At 35.5% G+C, this 25,501-nt stretch overlaps 1 protein-coding gene across 1 annotated transcript; it reads left to right on the plus strand.

Moving 5' to 3' along the window:
- Window positions 1–275: 275 nt before the first annotated feature.
- Window positions 276–16,984, plus strand: LOC110106495 (proline-rich receptor-like protein kinase PERK4). Its single transcript, XM_020836429.2, has 9 exons — window positions 276–872; window positions 2,688–3,226; window positions 4,018–4,545; window positions 4,622–4,708; window positions 4,830–4,900; window positions 11,416–11,492; window positions 11,698–11,845; window positions 12,096–12,257; window positions 16,448–16,984. The coding sequence occupies exons 2-9, from the start codon at window positions 2,710–2,712 to the stop codon at window positions 16,736–16,738; spliced, it is 1,881 nt and encodes a 626-aa protein (XP_020692088.1). The 5' UTR covers window positions 276–872; window positions 2,688–2,709; the 3' UTR covers window positions 16,739–16,984.
- The last annotated feature ends 8,517 nt before the right edge of the window (window positions 16,985–25,501 follow it).

Below are 25,501 nucleotides of genomic sequence, written 5' to 3' on the forward strand. Positions count from 1 at the left end.
AATTTAATATTCCTATTACGGTAATTTCTTAATTCTGAAATTTACCAAGATGTTTATTTTAGTCGTAACATACATATTAAATTTATATTTACTTTTTTACCCCTAGTTGCACCTTGTTTATGCGGCTCATTTTATTTTTCCAACTAAGGGGCGGTTTGGTTGCCTGAATTAGGAGGGTAAAGTAAAATAAATAGATGTATTTACTAAATTAAATTATTTGATTAATTTTAAGCGGAACAAACGAAACTCATCCGATGCATTAGCGTGTAATAAAGATGCTATTTTGCGGGAATTAGAAACCCTATCGAGCGGGTTATAAATTCGCTCGACGATGGCGTCGTTGCTGTTCGGCTTCTTTGCTTCGCAGGTGGTGTAAGATTGCCGGAGAGGGTGGTGTAAGATTGCACGAGAGGGTTCTTCGGCTCCTTCGTTATTCTCAGACTTCGCGCGACCACGACGTTCCCTTTGTCCGATCGAAATTTGCGCCATTTGCATCGGAGGTAAGGACGGGAGCTCGCGTTAGCATCGTCGTTGCTGTTCGGCTTCATTGCTTCGCACGAGGTGTGAGATTGCACGAGAGTCTTCTAGGGCTCCTTCGTTCTTGTTCGGCTTTGCTCCTTCGAACACGTTGCCCCTGTCCGATCGGAAGTTCCGTCATTTCCATCGGAGGTAAGGACGGGAGCTCCAGTTCGCTTCCTCATTTCTGTTCGGCGTCTTTGCTTCGCACGAGGTGTAAGATTGCACAAGAGGCTTCTAGGGCTCCTTCCTTCTTGTTCGGTTTTGCTCCTTCGACCACGTTCACGTTGCCTGTCCGTTCGGAAGTTGCGTCATTTTCCATCGGAAGTAAGAACGGGAGCTCGCAATTTTTTAAGGTAAATTTAACCCTTTAACTCTCTCTTCTTCTCTGTTGATTTCTCTAGTTCAAGAAAATCAAGGTTTTTTGAACTTTGATTGCTGAAGCTTTACTGTTCAACTTCCTTACAATTTTCTCCCTTTTTTACCTGATAAATATTTTTGGAGAATTTTTGCTAGTCTCATGGCTTCACAAAATGGTATAATTGCTTCTTCTTCTTGTTTTATTACCATTGATTCAGGTTTCACAAAATTAGGCATAGACTATTACAATTTATTTACTAATCTTGTTAAACCAAATGATGTACTGAAATTGTCTTGTGAGCAGTTTTGAAATGTTGGCAAAGCTGTTGAAATCTCTATTACAAGTATAGGCCCCATGAAAAAAAGCCTAAATTGGTGCATATTGTTTAAACAGTTGCCTCTGTTAAACAAACAATATATCTGTTTGTTGCTTTTGCTTATCAAAAGAGAGAAAAAATTGCTAGAAACCGGCACATAAATTTCCTGAAGTAAAATATGCAAATAGTTACAACATTTAAATATCATCACAATCTTATATACTTACATATATTCTCAGACTTTACAGAAGAAGAAAAAAAAAAATCCTGCTAGCATTCACATTACTGAGTTGGAGTTTGCAATGGAAGCTGCAACCATATGATTCAGGCTTAACCAACAAAATCAATAAAACCACAAAGTAGAAATTACATGTAAAGTCATAATCAGCAAATCAGATGTTTATAAATCTAAAACCTGAAAAGTCTAAATGACACATCATTTCCATCATATGTTCTTCAAAGAGAAAGAGTATACAGTACTATCTACAGGATAGTAGTTTGAACTGTAAGCAAAACAGCCTATACTGACCTGTGCAACAACAAAAACAAGAAGATCCAAACCTAATCTGAAGCTCAATAAGCAATTAACTCGAGATACCGCAGAAGGGGCGCAGCGTAGGTGTGACGAAAAAGGGTATAGGTAAATTTCAATAATTATTTTATACAAGGATTGACTGATTGACACTTGAGGAAATTGCGGAAGATATGTAATATATATATATATATATATACACACACACACCCCTTGCAGAAAAAATTTTAAGCATGCTAAATCTTATCACATTTCAATCACAACATTCTACAGAAATAAATCCGTCTTCCATAATCCCACTTCCAACACCATAAAAACTATAGCATAGCAATCAGAAAACAATGCTCAACCCAATCGACGCAATCAACGATGGCAAAAGCGACAGAATTAGCGGAATCGGAGACCGGATGCCAAATATAAAAAAGAAACTGGAAGAAGAAAACAAAAAACAAGAAGAAGAAGAAGAAGAACATACAAGGACATGACAGAGACAAGATTAAGGCCGCGAAGCGAGAAGAACGCTAGAGAAATGCCATATTCTTTCTCTCTCTGTTGACAATGGCGTCTTCTTACGGATACGAAGGGATCTCATAAGCCGGGAAGAAAGAGAGAAAAGAGAGCGCGTCATGCGCTCGGTTCCGGTTTTCCTGGTTCATTGATTGAATTTTTATATAATAGCTATTAGGAGGACAAGGTTGCATGTTAGCTAATTAGTTTTTTCCTGGTTCATTGATTTGAATTCTTTTATTGCAAATATTTCAGAATCTAAAATTTATTATCTGGCTATTGGCTCTAATTTTTTAATTTTAAAAATGTATTTTGATGAACGACCTTTCCTGTTTATAGCGTTGCATTTGTTTCAGAGTGATGAAGATGTATTTTGCTAATTGCTTTTTATTGTAGAGAGTTGCATTTGTTTCAGAGTGATGAAGATGTATTTTGCTAATTGCTTTTTATTGTAGAGAGTTCATCGACTAGATTACTATGGGGAGCAATTGCAGAGATCATAGAGTCTATTTTCGAAGAATGATTTCTTCATTGACTTCTGCAACTGCTCAGGTGCCAAATTCCTCAACTTCCAAAATTTCAACCCCACCACCACTTCCTTCCGTTCTAGCAACAGAATCTTCACCTCCCAAGGCATCACCATCTCCACCTTCACTCAGCCATCCACCTCCATCTTCTAAATCTTCCCCACTACCATCATTAGTTAATGGTTCCTCTCCTCACCCTCCACCATCACCTAAAGATGGCCCTACATCCCAATCACCACCATGGCATGAAGTCAATACACCACCTTCAGCTCCTTCCACCAATTCCATGAGGAGCTCAGAAGAGTACAAGCTCAATGACCATGTGAATGTGCAATTGATTGTTGGAGTTGCAGCCGGTGTAGGGTTATTTCTTATTATCATGACCATATTGTGCATATGTTTCTGCAAAAGAAAGAAGAAACCACACAACTCGATGAAGTACTATGCTGATCCATCTGGACCAGAAGGTTTGTTGATTTATTTGAAATACCAGGCTGATTTGTTTCAGAATGTTGTGGAGATTTCTATCATAAAATTAGTTATGTTATGTTATCAATTTAAATATTATAGAAACTTGTTGATTGAATTATCTCTGACTTCTTATTTGAGTTTTTAAAATAATTACGGTGTGAGGGTTCCAAAATGGGGGTACAATGTGCTTGTTGAATGTCATCTTATAAATTATTGAAAGGAAAATTGCACAAGTTATTTTCCATATACTTGTTTTAAAGTGTTGAAGGGACATAATTATGATGAATTTTTCTAGATCTACACAATGAAAATATGGCATGGATTTCCTATCATTTGAAAAAAAAACAAACAAACTTATTAATGATATGCAGTAACTTCCTTACAATTATGAGATTCTCTTATAGCCTCATTGTTTACTTGGAAATTTAAAGCAAGATATTTCCTAATTTCCAATATACCATTGAAAGCTATTACATTTTCTTCCTCAAACAAGTCTAAACAATTGTTTTTTTTTTCTTGATTTTAAGTCTTTCTTTTTTCATTGAAGGTGGAAATATTTATGTATGCATAACTAGGTAACAATTTAGAGAAAAAAGGATACTAAGGTGTAAGAAAGATTGTCATTATAACTGCAAAAAGTATAAATTGCATCAACTTTTAGTTAGTTGATGTGTTAGTTCATGAAATATAAATATAGTGAATTACAGTTCAAATTTCACATTTAAAAACTTTTAGTTGTATACTGTTTGAGTTATTGTTTTGAAGTATCACTTGCTTCTACTTTCAGATAGTATGAATTACACTAGTGGACTACCCCCAAAATGGCACAATGGACAACAGGGAATGGCTTATGGTGTGAAGGTTCAACCACATGGTCAGCCTGCAGGAGGATGGCACCTACAATCACCCTCTACGATGATGAGCAGCAGTGAGATTAGCTTAGTTTTCTCTGGACAAAATGCCCCTCCTCTACCCCCTCCATCTCCTTCATTAGCCTTGGGTTTCAACAAAAGCGCTTTCACCTATGAGGAACTTGCAGCTGCCACCAATAGTTTCTCTCAGGCCAACCTCTTGGGGCAGGGAGGCTTTGGTTATGTACATAAGGGGGTTTTGCCAAATGGAAAAGTGATTGCTGTTAAGTCTCTCAAGTCAGGAAGTGGGCAGGGAGAACGAGAGTTTCATGCTGAGGTCGATACCATCAGTCGTGTTCACCATCGCCATTTGGCTTCTCTTGTTGGATATTGTATGGCTGGATCACAAAGAATGCTTGTCTATGACTTTGTTCCAAATAAGACTCTTGAATACCACCTACATGGTAGGGTTCTTATGTTGTATACTTTTGAATTACTTATCTTTACTTTCTTAAATTTTTAATGTGGTTTCTTTTGCAGGGAAGGGGCTTCCTGTAATGGAGTGGTCCACCAGACTCAAGATTGCAATTGGATCAGCTAAGGGCATTGCCTACTTGCATGAAGACTGTAAGTTTTTGTAGTGAACTATGTATAGAACATGCTTCTTCCCTTTCTCTTTATTTTAGCTATTGCTAGATGATATAGTTTCTATAATCTAACTTGTGGCTTTAATTTTATCCACATGAAGGTCATCCAAAAATCATCCATCGTGACATCAAATCTTCCAACATCCTACTAGATTTCAAGTTTGAAGCACTGGTAGGTTGATCAAGTCACGAGGTAACATGATTACCTTATTTATTATATTTTTTGTTTTATTTTAGCTATAAAAAAGGTGGAAATACATCCAAAATACTTTAGCCAAAACTTATAATTATTAAAATTATATATCAGGGCCAAGAACCTATCTAGAATAAAGCCAAATTAAAACCATGGTGCTTGACCAGGCAAAAGTTATAAAAAAATAAAGCTCCAACAACATGATACCAAACATAATAAGAAGGTTCCATTCATGGCTTTGTTCTGCATATCTAAAATTTTTAACAATGCCGCTCACAGCTCCATTTTCATCATGCTCATTGAAGCTTGCCTATGCTCGCCAGGACTTCGCCATCATCAACTTGGCTTCTATCAATTGCTACAAGTTTAGCAGTTCTCACTAGCACGAAGCTCCTTAGCCCTTTTTCCATTGACTCTATAATAGGAAACACTTGTAGATTTCAAATATTTCCTATCAATCTTCGGAAATCGGAAAACAGCGAGAAACAATTCCAAACTCCAATGAAAATCAAGGAAAGCAGTAAATTTTATTGCAATAAATCAACTAACGGAAGAAAATAACAAGAGACAAGTGATCCTCTATTCAAGAGGAGGATCATCTCTCCCAATCTCCAGACAAATCTAGAGCCCAAAACCTAAACTTAAGAGATCCCAAAATCAGCCAAATTCAAGATGCCCTAACCCTAGGAAAACAAAGTATTTAATACATACAAATCAAAAGGAAATCTCTAAATAGTTCCTACATTCAATTTCCGTACTAAACTTCCTCAAAATTCCTTCCTAAAATGGCTCCCGTAGACCTGCGGCTTGCGCGACCTGTACAGGAGGCGGAACTCCTCCGCCCTTTTGCGCTCGTAAGCCAGTCCCGCTTGGACCGATCTAACACTCTTCTCATCCATTGATAGATTCTCCCTTCCATTGCCCAAGCTGCATGACTATGAGCTCCGAAAATTCGGCCCTGGCCTCCTCCCGTTGTTACTTTTTTCTTTTGGGGGAATTTTAACGGAATTAAGTTCTGGGGTCAATTTTGGAAGGCATATGAGTTTGCAGATAAGACACTACCCAGAGATTTCGCCCTCATTTTGTGAGGACTTTATGATCTGAGTTTTAGTTTCCTATAGACGCAAGCCCCTATAGTTAACTACCCCTCCCGATAACGAGAGAGAACTTTTGATTAAGGCTAGTCGCCAATCATATACGAAGAATATACGTGTTATCTGGCACATAGTAGCAGCATGGGCTTAGGTAGGGTTTGAGAATTGATATTTAAAAATGAAAATTTTACCATCTTTCACTTAAAACGGATGGTGGGGGAATAGATGATGGACTCGATCAAGATCTCATGGTTCTGTCGTCCTGGGCCATCGTGGTCCCTGGTCTACTTAGTCAAAGGAAATAGTCGACCCAACCTGACAGAAGGATCCTTGTCGGTAACCATGGGTTGCTTCGTCCAAGGATATCTTGTAGACATGGGGCGAATATTTGTTTAAGGGAACAAATTTAAATCTACCTTAGCTAACAAATGGCTTTGTGCCATATTGATCATATCCTATTGATTAATATCTCAAGAATTTGATGTCACTAAGGAACGTATTAGCTCTGGCCATAATTGGTATTTTGTGGTGCCATTTGTCGGCAAAACCACTCGGTTTAGAGGGCACCGAGTCATAACCGTTTATCCGGCAGTGCCATTTAGCGGCAAAATTGCCGGTTAAAGGACATGTATCACGTCTTTATTGGTAGGAAATTGTTTGAGAATGGATCTTAGTGATATTTTCGACTAAGCATTAATTTTTTGTGAGCCGAAGCACATTTCAATTTGTCCACCTTGACAAATTATTGCGGATGATGGATTAATTTTTCTTTAAGTATTTTATGGATTATTTCAATTTTAAATATTTTGTATTAGGATGATTTTTGGAAAATTTGGATTTTGGGGATATTTGAGCATTTGGGAGGCATCTGAAAGTATTTGAATCACCCCTCCGGTTGAGATCTATGTTCAATGCGGCCATCATCGGGATGACTTTAAAGTCACTTATATTTTCATAAGAATTTGAATTTTGTGGGAGTTTGGAAGCATTTGAAATGGTTGGAGTTAACCCCTCCAGTTGAGATTTTCATTCAACATGGGCATCATCGGGGTGTAAGGGGTCATTTCCATTTGAAATATTTGCTTTTTGTGGGTGAACCTTGTCAACTCTGTCGTGCCGTCGACAGAGGATAGAATTTTTCGTAGGTTTTATTCCTTTATTAGTGAATTCTCATTGTTATAGGGCTTAAAGACTTAATATAAATGTATTAAGACAAATATACCGGTCGTCACCATCTTATATTTATTTGATGGTTCGAACCCTGTCGACTCCTATTGATCCGCATAGAATGATCGAGTTCAAACTTGAATTTACTTATTGACCCGTGCAACATCCCTAGACATGAGGGGTGTACTTATAACACGTTTGTCGGGGCCCATGCGGGTGTATGATTGCACTTACCCCTTTTGTGTATATATGTGTATACAAATTACAGTGCATGTGCAGTGGTATTTTGAGATATTTTAGTTGTGCATGTAACTGTCATTTGAATGCACACACACTCTATTTGAGAACTTATATACGTCTTCTGTCCGCTAATACAAGTGTTGCGGATCTGATGGCATGTTGTAGCACTTTTTGGGTTTAGTTGTTTGTTGCTTTGCACAAGTAGACTATCGTGTTCATTGCACATGATGGTGGACAAATCATCATGATCATTCCATGCTTCTTATTATCCCTTCTCTAGACAATTTATTGGGCATACTATCGATTATTCGTCATTCATAAGTGACCTTTCAATCTTCATCACTTGTAGCCGAGTGAACGTATTTATCTATATATTAGTACTTGGCAACGGGGTTGAGTTGCATTCATTATTAATTTCTTCATCCATATTTGTAGGATAATTCATCATACTTGTAACATACCCAGTACCACGACTTACGAGCACAATCACTATATCAATTACAAATTTTAGGTTGTTCGTAAGGGATCTACCATCCATGCAATATCTCTACTACTGTTGTTTGTAGGTAGATTCAGCACATTTTATATGCATATTAACATATACTGCTGAATGGATTGCATTCATCAATAATATCCCCATGTATGTTGATTGATGATTTGTTACATTTGCTTGTGTATCTTTTAGTAACTGTGACAGCCGTTGTTTGTATCCACGAGATATCTAATGTAAGTTGTAGGGGGTCGTTGCTTTCACATCTTAGCCATCATCATCACTCATAAGTGGGCTAATGTGTTTACTACGTTTCTTATAGAGAAGCTAGATCCCTCCACCTCCCTCATGAATAAATTGTATCATTCATTAGAGACCCCATTTTGAAGCAAGTGGTGTCCAAGGTTTTTTGTAGCGGCCTTCCTTATTCATACATGAATCCTCTGGTCATTGCTCCTGAGTGAGATATATGAATCCTTGCTTGTTCATTTGAATACCAAATTTCTCCACTTGTATGGGACAAATGTATTTACTTGTATGTATTTCAGTGTTTGTGAAAACTGTTATATATATTTGTGAGATAGATACCTATTAGCTATCATTGATAGTAGGCGGACTATTTTCCTTGTGACTTCTCTACTTTGCTTATGGATATGTTGCATTCATTGTGTATTGCTCCCCCTATTAATTGCAAGCGGATTGACAGATTTGTTTGTGAATCCCTTGACATTAGCTACAAACCAACCCTCATTTTAATCTTCTTATCACTTGCAAACAAATTGATCGTGTAAGTTCTTTGGCCTTGGGGATGGTTTACAACATGTGTAGGGACTTAATATTCAACATTTGTTTAATATCCACATTTCATCGAGCATGAAGACTTGTGAAAAAACTCTATGTTATTAGTTGTAAACATATCACCGCATTCTTCATTTGAACATTGCATGCCGGTTGATATTCACTTGAATTCATCCACATGTGTCACATTGTTATGTTTATCGTATATCAAACCCTTATAGTGGCATTTGATTGCATGAGTCTTTATCATCATTTGTGAGTAAATGATGTTTGTAGGTTCTATATTCATTGCAAGTCTTTCTTTTTATCACAAGTTCCGTTTATGTTCTTTTGCATTCTGTTCATTTAAATTCGAGTTTCATGTAATGATGTTCATGATCATTACTTAGGTTCAAATTCATTTGAATTCTTTTGTTGTCTTGTAAAGTTCAAGTATGAGTTCAATTTGAGCTCATGTCCACAATATTTAGTTCATTTGAATTTGAGCTTAAATACACTCACATGTGGTTCGTTCAAGTCATGCTCAAGTTCATTTAAATTCATCCTTTTGAGTTCAAACTTTTCTTCCTCAAGTTTGATTTTAAATCTTTATTTATTTATTTATTTAAGTTTGAATTTAGTCCCTTTGTTGTTCAAAATAAAGTACTATGCCATCCAAAATTTGCTCAAGTCTTTGTGCGTTTCAGTCCAAATTTCGGCAGCCTCCCGGTGTCTCCCCCGTTTAGGGGAAAAACTAAGATGCAACCTTCCCCTTCGCGCTACACGAGCGCTTCAGGTAGATGTCGGGTGACACCGCGGTTGCTTTTCTTTATCCCCCAAGACGCAACATGAGCGCTTAGAGGTCTCGAGCACATGTTAGAAAGAAGCACAGTGATTTCCCCACATATGAGTACTTAGTTTTTGTCCCCCTCACCCTACATGAGTGCTCCGGGGATCACCCACCTCGTCGCTAGTGTCGCACCGGTTTCCCTCCCTACTACGCTACGTGAGCGCGTAGGGGGTTTGCCGGCTCGTCGCTAATGTTGAGAACATGATTTAAGTTAAGGAGGTTATACCTTGGTGGTTGGCGAGGTGATGGTGGCACGTAGATCAAGGCAAAAGATGAGTCTTTTTTTTGAAAATTTTCTCTTATATAGACAAAAAGAGGGAGAGAGATTACTATGGGTTTTGGCTAAGTTGAATCGGGTTGAGTTGAGTGAGGTAGATTGGGCTCGATTTGGATATAAGCAAAGTGGCAACAGGTTTGATCAGGCTTAGTGTGATCCGACTATTTGAGAAGTGGACATGTCGGATTAGGGCTTGGGTAGAGAGAGCTCCATCAGGTTCGGTTCAATTGCGAACTGGGGAGGGACAGGAAGGAGGAGCTCGGGTATAGGTCCTGGCATCGACGAGTAGGGAATGAGGTTGGATGCAGGTTGGTCTCTCTCTCTCTCTCTGGATCGAAGGGTTGCGCAAGGAGATCGGTTGGGGCATCAAGTCTAAGGCAGAGGATGAAGATGGATGGAGATGCCAAGTGGAGGAGGGGACTTTGACCGGAGTTTTGGCGTCGGGTTACTGGTAGGGGTGTCAATTTCGGGTCACGGGTCGGGTTCAGGTCGAGCCCGGAAGTAACCCGGCATCATTCGGGTCAACCCGAACCCAACCCGTTTTTGCAAACAGGTCGATTTTTCAGACCCGAACCAGACCCGCTTCGGGTTCTGGTCAACCCGACACGACCCGTTATCCACTGCAAGCGGGCAGCGACGCGGTGGGTTCGCTGTTCGCAGCGGGACGTGGTGGGCAGACGGGCAACGGCACGGCGGGCAGGAGGGCAACCGCGGAGGGCAGATATGCAGTTCCGCGGCGGGCAAGCGGGCAGCTACGCGGCGGGCAGACGTGACTCGTGGACTCACAGTGCGACGAGGGCTGCTTCGGTCAGGCCCAGTCAGGGCGGGTAGCAGGTCATTCCGAGTCATCGGGTTTTCGGGTCAACTCGAACCTGACCCAATTTTGCAAACGTGTCGAAAACCTTAACCCGAACCCGACCCGATTCGGGTCAACACGAACCTGTAATTTTCGGGTCGGGTTCGAGTCGTGTTTTCAGGTCGTGTCCAATATTGACACCCCTAGTTGCTGAAGGGAATCGAAGGGAGAAGCCTGGCTTCAGCTAGGAGGTCGTGGCGATCTGCTAGTTGGAGAAGAAGGGTGTTGGGATGGAGTTCAGTAGATGGATTAGGGTCGACAGGGATGAGGCGCTGAAGGTCGGGTATGGAGATCTACTAGCGGGAGAAGAAGGGCGTCGGCACGGGCTCGTATGGAAGAAGCGAAGAGGCAAAACCAACAAAGCTTTGGTTTCGCTCTAATTTTAAAACCGCAAATGGGAGTGCAGTCGAGGCGGGATTTCATGCAGGATTCGCGGGTTCGACAATCCGAAGTATGCGACGTTTCAGCCGGATTCGTAGGATTTATTCAGGTATTTCGAGGGTGCCGAGTTATTTAAGCGGGAATTCGGCAGAAATCTTAGGATCTCCTGGGCAGTTATTATAACAGGTAAAAGCTCTCTTTTTTATTTTTATCTGTCTTAGGGTCGACAATGACCAATGATACTGATTGATGTTATATTTAATGTTCTACTAACGACATTGATCGATATGTTCTTGCTTTCATAAATATTAGAGTTTTCATGTAAAATAATGAGTTGCTTGCTTAAATGCGTACCTTTTCAGGTTTCTGATTTTGGATTGGCAAAGCTTTCATCTGACAATCATACTCATATCTCGACCAGAGTCATGGGAACGTTTGGGTAAAGCAAATATCCATTCTTAGGCTTCGTTTGGGACGGCTTTCTTACCGCTTCATAAAGCAGCTTTTTAGTACAAAAATTAAAATTTTTATACTAAAAAGCTGCTTTAAGAAGCAGAAAGAAAGTCGTCTCAAACAAAATCTTAAACAATTTTAAAATCAAAGAAACTCATGTGCTAATTCAACAAATTTTCCTGTACGAATAGATATCTAGCACCAGAGTATGCATCCAGTGGCAAGCTAACTGAGAAATCTGATGTCTTCTCCTATGGAGTGATGCTTCTCGAAATCATAACTGGGAGGCGACCAGTTGACAGCTCACATACATTTATGGAAGACAGCTTAGTGGACTGGGTTAGTTTAGTTGGCTCATTTTCTGGAGCTATTATTCTGTGCGGACACCGGACGGTTCTCTCATCCGGTTACGCATTTGGTACCGAGCGATGTCGAGCACGGTACAATTTTGGGGTGATGTGACGCATTTTTATTGTCCGGACTCCGCATAGAATAATAAATCCATTTTATGGTGGCATATACAGAAGGAAGAATTCTGACCGTAAATATTCTCTTATTCATTAACTCAAACTTAACTGTTTTCTTATAGGCAAGGCCAGTTCTTTCCCAAGCACTAGCTGATGGGAATTATGATGATGTGTCTGATCCTCGTCTTAATGGTAATTATGACCCCATGGAGATGGCACGTATGATTGGAAGTGCTGCTGCTTGTGTTCGTCATTCTGCAAGGAGGCGCCCAAAGATGAGTCAGGTATGCATGCTTTGCACCCATGGTTGAAGATTTCACCTATATCGTAAAGAAATACTAATAAAATTATATTTTTATTCTTTTATAATATTTCTTTCCCAATTTTATTACAAATGTTGGCTTATTCAATAAGTTTGGCAAATTTGTCAGCATGTATAAAAACCAATGGACTATGTAGGATGTCTTAGGTTCTAGGATTAACTAATGTAAATTTTGCATGATACACATAAGAAACACATAAAATATAATAATTCATAATTTTTCAAATTTATAATTTATGCAAAGATTAATTTATTTTGATGCAAAAATAAAAAAAGAATCTTTCATTCATTCTAAATGATAATATAGAAATATTCAAAATTTTAAATTTTACAAGGAATCTAAGAATGAATATAAATTCTACAGTGATGAAGATTCACGCTGAAAAAATAAATCTGATATATATCAAACTTGTTCAGATCTCAATTACACATAAATTAATCACTAAATTATTTAGAGGACAAAACAATAATAGAAATCACAAATTGGAATGCCAAAGCCTCGTGTTAAGGAGAGTTGTCATTTGGATGTTATCATTGAGACTTGCAGAGAGCTTAAAGAATTCACATCTAATAACACAATAATTGAAAATAATAATAATTTAAGTTTTTATTCAATCATTCTATGAATTTTGCATATGTTGAAGGTCCTATTTAAAACCAAAAAGACCCTAAATTAGTAACTTCTTTTTAAGTTTAAAGATCTTGTTAAATATTCCAAGTTTTAAATAAACACACTTTAATTCTATCTAGAACAACAACTTTCCAACTCTAATTTCAGCTAAATAGCAAACTTCCACTTTACGAATCTCGTTTCTAGCAATATCTAATAATTCTTCATCATTGTTACAATGTCGTAAATTTTCAAATTATACGTAAAATGCCCACGCCAAATGAATAAGGAAATAAAACAGTTGACTTAGCCACCAATGGTGTCGTAGAAAGGAAAGGGAAGCAATCAGACAAAGTCACGTGAAGCACTCAACATATTGCCAAAGTCAAAGCACGAAAATCGGTGAGGATAGTAGTGACTAATCTATTATAGCTAGAACCAAGTAGGAAAAATATAGGAAAAATTTAGTAACATCAACTATACATCTCCAAAAATCAATGATAGTAGCAACAAAAATCTTCCAAAACAATGGTTGAATAGTAACTGAAAAGATAATAGAGGAAATCAATTATGATTTGAAATGATGAATCGAATATAGCTGAACTAAGGAGTCCAAGAGCTATATTGAAACAATTTATAACAGTAAACTAAACCTAATGAGATAATCAAAACATTTGAGAACACATCTAGTTTTCATAGTCATCAACATCATAGACACTTTACAACCAAAATCAAAACTAGAAAACTAAATACTAAATAGTATACATAGAACCAATTGAAATAATATCAATGCACATTATTTGCATTTTAAATAAATACGAACTTCTAAATTTGCATCATTATGCTCGGCTTAAAACAATTCGACTTTGACAAATTAAGTATTTGATATTTTTCATGCAAAGTTGGGCAAAATTATCACTCTTATTACAAGATAAGCTACGAATCGTCATAAATAAGTCTTTTATTCCAATTTAACCATCCACAAGTATTAGTGGACACAATTCTTGTATCTAAAGATAGCTCTTGGAACAAGTTGAGTTGATTTGCCTTGTAATTGTTGGATATAAATTCACGAGGAAATGAAAAGAGTGAATAATTCACAATATTGGTAGTTGATTCATGAAATATAGTTAGATTAGATATATTTAAGTCCAACATAATATTAGATATATTTAAGTCCAACATAATACCAAAGCTTCCCAATATCTCTGATTCATATCATTAAAAAACGTTTAATTATTATAATTTACTCTTCTTTTTACCAATACCCTGATCTAGTAGATGATTTTAAAAGTATTCATGGGGGTTATGTCTTTAGAGCGACTAATGAAGGTGGTAAGACTATATTAGATTTTTCTATAACTTATAATTTATAATTGCCGACCCCACATAGTGGGATAAAGGCTTGATGTTGTTGTTGTTATAATTTATAATTACTAATATCTTATTTAAGAAAAGAGATGAAAATTTTATTACTTATAAGAATGGATATCATAAAACTCAAATTGATTATTTTTTTATAAGAAAAATAGATTGTTTAAATTGTAAAGATTGTAAAATTATTTCGAGTGAAAGTTTATGTATCTAATATCGCTTATTAGTTTTAAACTTTATGATGAAAGGACAGAAGATAAAAAATAAAATAAATCATTGTTTAGAAGTTCAAATAAACAAAGGTGGGTGTGATACTTTGCTAAATTTTTTTAGAAGATGATATTCAACAAAGGTGGGTGTGATATTTTGCTAAATTTTTCAATGAAGATTATGAGAATGTGATTGACTTTAGTAACGTTAGTATCTTAAATGAAAATAAAGATTTTTGTTTTCATTAGCGTATTAGTAAAATCAAAGTTAATGAGGCTTTAAAGAAAATGAAGCGTGGAAAAGCTGTTGGACGTGATAATATTCTAATAAATGTGTGAAAATGCTTAGGAGATGAAGGAATTTTATGGTTTACTAAAGACTAAAAAGATGTCAGATGAGTAGAGAATGAGTGTGTTTATTCTTATTTTAAGAATAAAGGTGATGCACAAGATTATGCCAATTAGGATTCATGCCAGGTAGGTCTAATATGGAAGTTATACATTTATTGACAGGTTTGATGGAGAAGTATAAATAGAATAAGGAGGATCTACATATAATTTTTATTGATTTAGAGAAAACATAAGATAAAGTTCCAAGAAAAGTGCTATGAAGAGTTCTACATAAGAACGAGGTTAATAATGCTTATATTCAAGTCATTAAGGATATATATATGCAGGAGCTGTTATTTGTGTTCAAACACAAGATGGTTTGACCAAGTATTTTCCTATTTCAGTTGGATTACGTCAAGGATCAGCCTTAAGCCCATATCTTTTTCTTTAGTCATGGATGTTCTCACTAGACATTTGCAAGCGATTGTACCCTGGTGTATGCTTTTTGTTGATGATTTTCTCCTTATCGATAAGATTAGAGAGAGAGTTGAAGGTAAACTTGAATTATTGAGGTCAACCTTAGAATCTAAAGACTTTAGTTTGAGTAGATCTAAAATTGAATATATAATGTAATTTTAGTAATAATAGTTCTTGTGGGGAATTGTGACTTTGGGTGATCAAGTCATTAATAAGAGTACATGTTTTAGATATATTTGGTCTGTTGTTTATAACAATGGTAAAATAGATTGAGATATTATTAGTAGAATTCAATTTGGATGGTTGAAGTGGAGGAATGCATCGGGCTTGTTGTGTGATAGAAAAGTCCCACTCAAATTTAAGGGAAAATTCTATAAGATGGTAGTGAGACTTACAATGCTTTATCATGTAGAATGTTGGTCATTAAAAGAGAAGTATAATGTTAAATTAAGTGTTGCATATATGAGGATGCTCAGGTGGATGAGTGTCTTTACTCTTAGAGTCAGGATACAAAATGAGCATATACGTGAAAAGGTTGGAGTTGCTCCAATAGAAGATAGATTAGGAGAGTCACGTTAGATGGTTTGGTCACATAAAAAGGCGGCCTTCCAATGACCCGGTTAGGAAAGTACATGTATTAGATTTGACTTATATTAAGAAAGGTTGAGGTGGATCTAAAAAGACTTGATTAAAAAATATTAGAAATGATCTTTTTTTTTAAATTTAGATGAGAATTTGACTCTTAATATGACACAATGGAGAAAAAGGATTCATGTAGCAGACCCCATATAGTAGGATAAAGACTTGTTGTTGTTGTACCCTGATCTAGATCATGTAAATCATGCAAATGCCATGAAGCAAGTAATGAGAATATTAGAGTGCCAACGTTCATCCTAATTGATAAAATAATAATTTGTAACCTATTATTATTTGGTGACATGATAAGATGAATTGAATAGAAGTAAACCTCACAAACATGAAATGCATGTACAGACAAATACCTCCTTAAATTTAATGCTAATCAAAATTACTTGAATATTAGCTATATGATGAGTTATGCACTTTTAGATTTGACGAGAGAGAGAATTTTAAAAGTTCAAGTTCTTCCGATTCCAAAAAAGATTACTTAAACTTACATTGTGCAAATCACAGATTGTTCGTGCATTGGAGGGTGATGTATCGCTCGAAGATTTGAACGAGGGGATGAGGCCTGGGCAAAGCACGCTTTTCAGCTCAGGCTCCGACCACGATACTGATTTATATGCATCGAACATGAGGAGAAATAGAAGGCCAGCAATTGCTAGCCCAGAGTACAGTGGAGATTGCAGTGGATCGATTGCCGAATATGGACATGGCCGCGAACCTTCGATATCAAGCAGCGAGGGAGCATACTCCGACGAACTCGATCCCGTCGGTAACAGGCACAGAATTCCATCGCTTTGAGCTTTTCCTTAAATGAGAGCAAAGGTTGTGTCGCCAACCAGTTTAGGGTTTGTAAGAGCAAGGAAAATTTTGTACTAACGTGTTTGTTGGGGAGTTTGACATGGCTTCCTCGATCATTGCGGGAAGTAAGTGCTTATCTTTGTTTTTTTTCTTCTTCATTTTTTGATTCATATGGACATTCAAATATTCAATGTTTGTTTTATATTGTTTCATAACAAAAATGAAGGTTATAGAGTAAAATATTAAGTGTTTTTTGTTTTATTTTATCTTATATTTATTGTTAGGGTATTCTAATATAAAATACATTAATATGGGTTTCAAAATTATTGAATTTTCAATCATATTAACATAATTCAGAATATCATATAGAACGCTAATTGTAGCTCATTTTCAAAAACTTTGAAGCTTGTATGGATGCGTTTTGAATTAGGATATCTTGATATAATTAATTGAATTTGACTTTGTTGCCTTGCTTGATTGGTAATGAGTTATTTGTAATATGATGGTCAAGATTGGATGATCATATTTATATTAGAATCTTAAGATTTGTAATGACGAACATGTGTTTTATTAAAAGTCTACTAATAGATTGATGCGACTTTTAAAGCAATCTAATTTAAGAGGTAGGAAGATATCATTTAATTCGACTCTTTTTTTTTTTTTTTGGGACATTTAGGCCATTTAAGGCAAACTCACACACACAACGCATACACATAGACTCGAACTCTGAACCTCTTAGTTGAAAGCCTAAGCTCTCAACCAATAGGCCAAGGAGAGTTGTGTATTCAACTCTTTTTGATCAATATATGAATCTTGACATCTTTGATCAAAAGGTTAAGCTTACTTTATAGTGATGTTTTAGGGTCATATTAATTGTCTTATAAATTTTGAATTCTTCTCTGAAAATATCCAAAGATATCCCTTTGTCATCTCAAATAAACTACTTTATGCTCTAAAGCATCCTTTCTTTCAAGGTGGAAGTGATTAAATTGTGACTCTTCTAAAATAATGGTCTGAATTCAAACCTCTGTGTTTAATTAAGGCTTTATTTGAGACATTTTTTTATTACTTATTAAAATAGTCTTCGAATACAAAAAATTAAAATTTTGTACTAGAAAGTTGTTTTAAGAAGCAGTAAGAAAGCCATCCCAAATGGAGTCTAAGGCTTTGTTTGATATAGTTTTTTTTATAACTTTTTTAAAGAATTTTTAATATTTTTTTTAACTACAAAATTTTTAGTAAAAAGTTTATAAATTAATAAGAAAGTTGCTCCAAATAAAGCCTAAGTACAAGACATTAAGATGGATTCCAAACGAACCCATTTCAGCTATTCTTTGCATGGAAAATTTTGGATTGATCAGATGATATTGCCCAAACTTAATATTTTTGAAGGCCAAATTATGATGATGATGAAGGGAATCTATCAAATCATTGATATTGAGCTAATTAGAAGATAGAGGTTTTATTTGGGATAATTTTTTTTAGTATTTTTTGTTGTATTCAAAAAATCTTTGTGCAAAAAAACTACTGTAAAATGTAGTAAGAAAACTGTTCCAAAAAAAAGAGTAACGCTTCGTTTGGAATATTTTTTTTAGTATTTTTAAAGTAGCTTTTGAGTAAAAAATTTTTAATTCAAAAAATTTTTATACTGAAAAATTATTTTAAAAAATACTAAAAAAAATGTCACAAATGAAGCTTAAAACACACTGAGCTCAGGATATATATAGTGTCTAAGAGCCTTCTAAGAGAGAAAATCCCCAAATTGACTTGCCCATCAAACTCTACTAACATAACGTTGAAAACACAAAACTTGGGGAAGATGATTTAAAATGAGACAAATTTCATTAAAAAAACTTTAAGAAATTTTTTTTTTATCAAAATGAATTTCAAAACTATTAAACTTTGGTTCATATAAATAAAATATAAAATTTAATCAATCTCTTATATATTATATTTATCTTAAAATAAAATTAATTATTTTGAGATTAATTATGAGTAAACTTTGATTGAAGAAATCCCGACTTAGAGTTATTTGGGATGGCGGCATCATTTTGTAAAAAGCTATAGTAAAGAAGAAGCTTTTCATTAGAAGCCAGCATAAAAATAATAGTCAAATGAAATTGTGATTATGAGCTCAAAAGAAAATCACTGTGAAAGCTGTCCCAAAATGATTTTTTTTAATCTAATTTATTAAAATGTATCATCATTCATTAAAAATCGTAATAATAATTGATTTCTTAGACTTTGTTTGGGAGCACTTATAATTTTTTTTTTTTCATGTTTTTAAAAGCTCATTTTGTATCTACAATTTTAAACATTTTTTAAAAAAATGGATTTTTTTTTAAAAATAAAATTTAAAAATATATGTAAAAACTATCATCCAAACATACATTATTTTTTACCGACTATTCTAAAGTTCCCCAAATAAAGCCTTATTTTATAACTTAGGGGTGTAATTGAGCTGAGCCGCTTGCGAGCCGGCTCGAGCTCGACTTTATTATGAGCTCACGAGCCGAGTTTATCGAGCTCACAAGTCCAGTTCGAGCTTATACTCGAACTCGTATATCTTATAATCAAGCTCATATATTATACGAGTTCAAGTTCGAGCACAGTCAGACTCGACTTGCGAGCTAGTTGAGCTAACTCGATTAAGCGGACCAAGGCCGAGCGGGAAGACTGAAGAGGGTGGAAGTCTGTTTTGTGACATGTGCGTTCAACGGAAGGGCGGACCTTGGGACTGAGCGGCGTGCGTGCGGATTAAGGTTTTTAGGCCTTGTGCGCTCAACGAGATGGAGGCGAACCAAAGCGGATTGAGGCGGCGTTCATGAGCTCGGAAGGAGCAAACCTTGGACTAAGGCGGCGTGCGTAAGCTGATCTCGTACCGCGTGCTCTCGACGAGATAGAGAGTGAAAATCGGACGAGTCGAGCTCAAGTCGCTCGACGAGTCGACCAGCACTGTGAAGAGTCGAGCTCGGGCTTGAGTTGGAGCTGAAGTTCTAACTGATGAGCCGAGTTTGATAAGACCACTACTCGACTCATTTACACCCCTGACCGTAATGATATCTATTTTAAAATATAAATCATTAAATAAAATTAGAAGAAAAATTAATGTAATTGCCAAATACATCCTGCCTTGTCGCGTTGAACTTAATGTCTGTAACGGGTCACCTCTCATCAACTCCCCCAAAGAAGATCGCCAACCTATAATACAATGAGAAAAAGAAAAGAAAATGGGAACAAATATCATGATGTTAACATTGAGGGTGATTTACATAAATATCACTTTATATTATATTATTTATATATTGAATATCTAAAATTTTAATATTTTATGTCTATTATCCATAGATCAAAATTGATACAAGAAATAAAATATTATAATTTATAGGATAATATAGATGATAGAAATAAAAATATATGAGTAATATTTTTTATAATAAATTTTAGGGATTTTTACATACATAACACCTAAAACTATTGAAAATACATATCTAACACCTAAACATTAAAATTTACTTATCTACCACTCCGTTACTCATGTCGTCCCATCCCGTCGCCCTCAACAACCACCTTCACCGTAGTTCCCTCCGGCGGCGGCATCCAGCTCACGACTGGTGAGAGCGTTCGGCCTCCCTTCCTCTCCCGATCTTTCTCGCTCGCTCTCTCTCGCTCGATCGACGACTTTCCTTTCCTGTGGGATCGGAAGTTACGATAGCTTGATCGGGACCAACAACTGGAGCTCGCCGGCTGTGAAAGAACTTTCTCCCTTTCGTGCTTCTTCATCCGGCTCCCTCTTGGCGGCTCGACTCTGCTCTTCCGACGACATTCCCTTCCTAAGAGATCGGAAGCTACGACATTAGATCGGAAGCTACGACATTCCCTTCCTCTTCTCTGTCTGTGCCGACCCCAAGTCGAGAGAGAGAGAGAGAGAGAGAGAGAGAGAGGACCCTAATTATACTGCCCCCGAATTAAAACTGGTTTGCTCTAATTTAATTATGATCATAATACTTAAATTTTTAATATTTTTATACCTATCACGATAGATAAATTTATTATAAAAAATATTACTCATATATTTTTATTTCTATCATCTATATTATCCTATAAATTATAATATTTTATTTCTTGTATCAATTTTGATCTATGGATAATAGACATAAAATATTAAAATTTTAGATATTCAATATATAAATAATATAATATAAGTGATATTTATGTAAATCACCCTCAATGTTAACATCATGATATTTGTTCCCATTTTCTTTTCTTTTTCTCTTTATTATAGGTTTGGCGACTTCTTTGGGGGAGTTGATGAGAGGTGACCGTTAAGCATTAAGTTCAACGCGACAAGGCAGGATGTATTGGCAATTAACATTAATTTTTCTTCTAATTTATTTAATGTTTAATATTTTAAAATAGATATCATTACGGTCAGGGTGTAAATGAGTCGAGTAGTGTCTTATCAAACTCGGCTCATCAGTTAGAACTTCAGCTCCAACTCAAGCCCGAGCTCGACAAGCTTCTCGACTCTTCAGCAGTGCAGGTCGACTCGTGAGCGACTTGAGCTCGACTCGTCCGATTTTCCCTCTCTATCTCGTCGAGAGCACGCGGTACGAGATCAGCTCTACGCACGCCGCCTAGTCCAAGGTTGCTCCTTCCGAGCTCAGAACGCCGCCTTAGTCCCCTTGGTTCGCCTCCATTCGTTGAGCGCACAAGGCTAAAAACCTTATCCGCACGCACGTCGCTGGTCCCAAGGTCCGCCCTTCCGTTGAACGCACATGTCACAAAAACAGACTTCCACCCTCTTCAAGTCTTCCCGCTCGGTCCTGGTCGCTTAATCGAGTTAGCTCAACTAGCTCGCAAGTCGAGTCTGACTGTGCTCGAACTTGAACTCGTATAATATATGAGCTTGATTAATAATATACGAGTTCGAGTATAAGCTCGAACTGACTTGTAGCTCGATAAGCTCGGCTCGTGAGCTCATAATAAAGTCGAGCTCTGAGCCGGCTCGCAAGCGCTCAGCTCAATTACACCCATAGTTATAAAATAAGGCTTTATTTGGGGAACTTAAGAATAGTCGTAAAAAATAATGTATGTTTGGATGATAGTTTTTACATATATTTTTAAATTTTATTTAAAAAAAAAAAAAATATTTTTTAAAAAATGTTAAAATTGTAGATACAAAATGAGTCTTTTAAAAACATGAAAAAAAAATTATAAGTGCTCCCAAACAAAGTCTAAGAAATCATATTATTACGATTTTTAATGAATGATGATAATTTAATAAATTAGATTAAAAAAATCATTTTGGGACAGCTTTCACATGATTTTCTTTTGAGCTCATAATCACAATTTCATTTGACTATTATTTTTTATGCTGGCTTCTAATGAAAAGCTTCTTCTTGCTATAGCTTTTTACAAAATGATACAGTCATCCCAATAACTCTAAGTCGGATGTCTTCAATCAAATTTACTCAATAATTAATCTCAAAATAATTAATTTTTTTTTAAGATAATATAATATATAAGAGATTGATTAAAATTTTATATTTTATTTATATGAACCAAAGTTAATAGTTTTGAAATTCATTTTGATAAAAAAAAATTTTAAAAAAGTTTTTTAATGAAATTTTGTTTCATTTTAAATCATCTTCCCCAAGTTTTGTGTTTTCAACGTTATGTTAGTAGAGTTTGATGGGCAAGTCAATTTGGGGGATTTTCTCTCTTAGAAGGCTCTTAGACACTATATATATCCTGAGCTCAGTGTGTGTTTAAGCTTCATTTGTGATCATTTTTTTAGTGTTTTTTTAAATAATTTTTCAGTATAAATTTTTTTATTAAAATTTTTTTACTCAAAGCTACTTTAAAATACTAAAAAAAATTATCCCAAACGAAGCTTACTCTTTTTGTTTGGAACAGTTTTCTTACTAGCATTTACAGTAGTTTTTAGCACAAAGATTTTTTTAAACAACAAAAAAATACTAAAAAAAAATTATCCCAAATAAAACCTCTATCTTCTAATTAGCTAAATATCATAATTTGATAGATTCCCTTCATTATCATCATAATTGGCTTCAAAAATATTAGTTGGGCAATTCATCTGTCAATCCAATTTTCCATGTAAAATACCGAAATGGTTCGTTTGGATCCATCTAATGTCTGTATTAGTTTATTTGGACCAATTTCCTTTTAATTTCAAAACTTTTTAAGTAAAAATTTCTGAGTTAAAAAAGTACTAAAAAAATTTAAAAAGTTATAAGAAAACTATATCCACAACAAAGCCTTAGGCTTCTTTGGAACGATTACTTTTTTATTACTTTCTAAAACAATTTACTAAAAAAATAAAAAAATTTGTAATAAAAATGTTTATAAAAAAATAAAAAAGTCCCAACACCTTAGACTCCATTGGGACGCTTTCTTACTGCTTCTTAAAACAACTTTCTAGTACAAAATTATTTTTTGTACGAAGCTTTTAATAAGTAATAAAAAAAATGTCCAAAGAACTTATTAAACACAGAGGTTTGAATCAGACCATTATTTTAGAAGAGTCACAATTTAATCACTTCCACCTTGAAAGAAAGGATGCTTTAGGAGCATAAAGTAGTTTATTTGAGATGACAAAGGGATATCTTTGGATATTTTCAGAGAAGAATTCAAAATTTATAAGACAATTAATATGACCCTAAAACATCACTATAAAGTAAGCTTAACCTTTTTGATCAAAGATGTCAAGATTCATATATTGATCGAAAAGAGTGAATACACAACTCTCCTTGGCCTATTGGTTGAGAGCTTAGGCTTCCAACTAAGAGGTCCAGAGTTCGAGTCTATGTGTATGCGTTGTGTGTGTGAGTTTGCCTAAATGGCTAAATGTCCCAAAAAAAAAAAAAGAGTCGAATTAATGATATCTTCCTACTCTTAAATTAGATTGCTTTAAAAGTCGGCATCAATCTATTAGTAGACTTTTAATAAAACACATGTTCATCATTACAAATCTTAAGATTCTAATATAAATATGATCATCCAATCTTGACCATCATATCACAAATAACTCATTACCAATCAAGCAAGGCAACAAAGTCAAATTCAATTAATTATATCAAGATATCCTAATTCAAAACGCATCCATACAAGCTTCAAAAGTTTTTGAAAATGAGCTACAATTAGCGTTCTATATTGATATTCTGAATTATATTAATATCATTGAAAATTCAATAATTTTGAAGCCCATATTAATGTATTTTATATTAGAAACCCTAACAATAAATTAAGATAAAATAAAACAAAAAAAACACTTAATATTTTACTCTATAACCTTCATTTTTGTTAATGAAACATATAAAAACAAACATTGAATATTTGAATGTCCATATGAATCAAAAAATGAAGAAGAAAAAAAAAACAAAGATAAGCACTTACTTCCCGCAATGATCGAGGAAGCCATGTCAAACTCCCCAACAAACACGTTAGTACAAAATTTTCCTTGCTCTTACAAACCCTAACTGGTTGGCGACACAACCTTTGCTCTCATTTAAGGAAAAGCTCAAAGCGATGGAATTCTGTGCCTGTTACCGACGGGATCGAGTTTCGTCGGAGTATGCTCCCTCGCTGCTTGATATCGAAGGTTCGCGGCCATGTCCATATTCGGCAATCGATCCACTGCAATCTCCACTGTACTCTGGGTAGCAATTGCTGGCCTTCTATTTCTCCTCATGTTCGATGCATATAAATCAGTATCGTGGTCGGAGCCTGAGCTGAAAAGCGTGCTTTGCCCAGGCCTCAACCCCTCGTTCAAATCTTCGAGCGATACATCACCCTCCAATGCACGAACAATCTGTGATTTGCACAATGTAAGTTTAAGTAATCTTTTTTGGAATCGGAAGAACTTGAACTTTTAAAATTCTATCTCTCTCGACAAATCTAAAAGTGCATAACTCATCATAGCTAATATTCAAGTAATTTTGATTAGCATTAAATTTAAGGAGGTATTTGTCTGTACATGCATTTCATGTTTGTAGAGGTTTACTTCTATTCAATTCATCTTATCATGTCACCAAATAATAATAGGTTACAAATTATTATTTGTTATCAATTAGGATGAACGTTGGCACTCTAATATTCTCATTACTTGCTTCATGGCATTTGCATGATTTACATGATCTAGATCAGGGTACAACAACAAGTCTTTATCCCACTATATGGGGTCTGCTACATGACCTTTTTCTCATTGTGTCATATTAAGAGTCAAATTCTCATCTAAATTTAAAAAAAAGAGATCATTTCTAATATTTTTTAACCAAATCTTTTTAGATCTACTCAACCTTTTTTAACATAAGTCAAATCTAATACATCTACTTTCCTAACCGGTCATTGGAAGGCCGCCTTTTTATGTGACCAAACCATCTAACGTGACTCTCCTAATCTATCTTCTATTGGAGCAACTCCAACCTTTTCACGTATATGCTCATTTTGTATCCTGACTCTAAGAGTAAAAGACACTCATCCACCTGAGCATCCTCATCTATGCAACACTTAATTAACATTATACTTTCTCTTTTAATGACCAACATTCTACACGATAAAGCATTGTAAGTCTCACTAACCATCTTATAGAATTTTCCCCTTAAATTTGAGTGGGACTTTTCTATCACACAACAAGCACCGATGCATTCCTCCACTTCAACCATCAGAATTGAATTCTACTAATAATATCTCAATCTATTTTACCATTGTTATAAACAACAGCCAAAATATATCTAAAAC

Source organism: Dendrobium catenatum, unplaced genomic scaffold, assembly GCF_001605985.2.
Source record: "Dendrobium catenatum unplaced genomic scaffold, ASM160598v2 fragScaff_scaffold_488, whole genome shotgun sequence".
Taxonomy (NCBI): Eukaryota; Viridiplantae; Streptophyta; class Magnoliopsida; order Asparagales; family Orchidaceae; genus Dendrobium; species Dendrobium catenatum.

Excerpts from the sequence above, each read along its gene's own strand:
- LOC110106495 (XM_020836429.2), top strand. The coding sequence starts at position 2,710 with ATGGGGAGCAATTGCAGAGATCATAGAGTCTATTTTCGAAGAATGATT. Across the intron at positions 3,227-4,017 it reads TGATCCATCTGGACCAGAAG|ATAGTATGAATTACACTAGT; the intron begins GTTTGTTGATTT and ends TTCTACTTTCAG. Across the intron at positions 4,901-11,415 it reads ATTTCAAGTTTGAAGCACTG|GTTTCTGATTTTGGATTGGC; the intron begins GTAGGTTGATCA and ends GTACCTTTTCAG.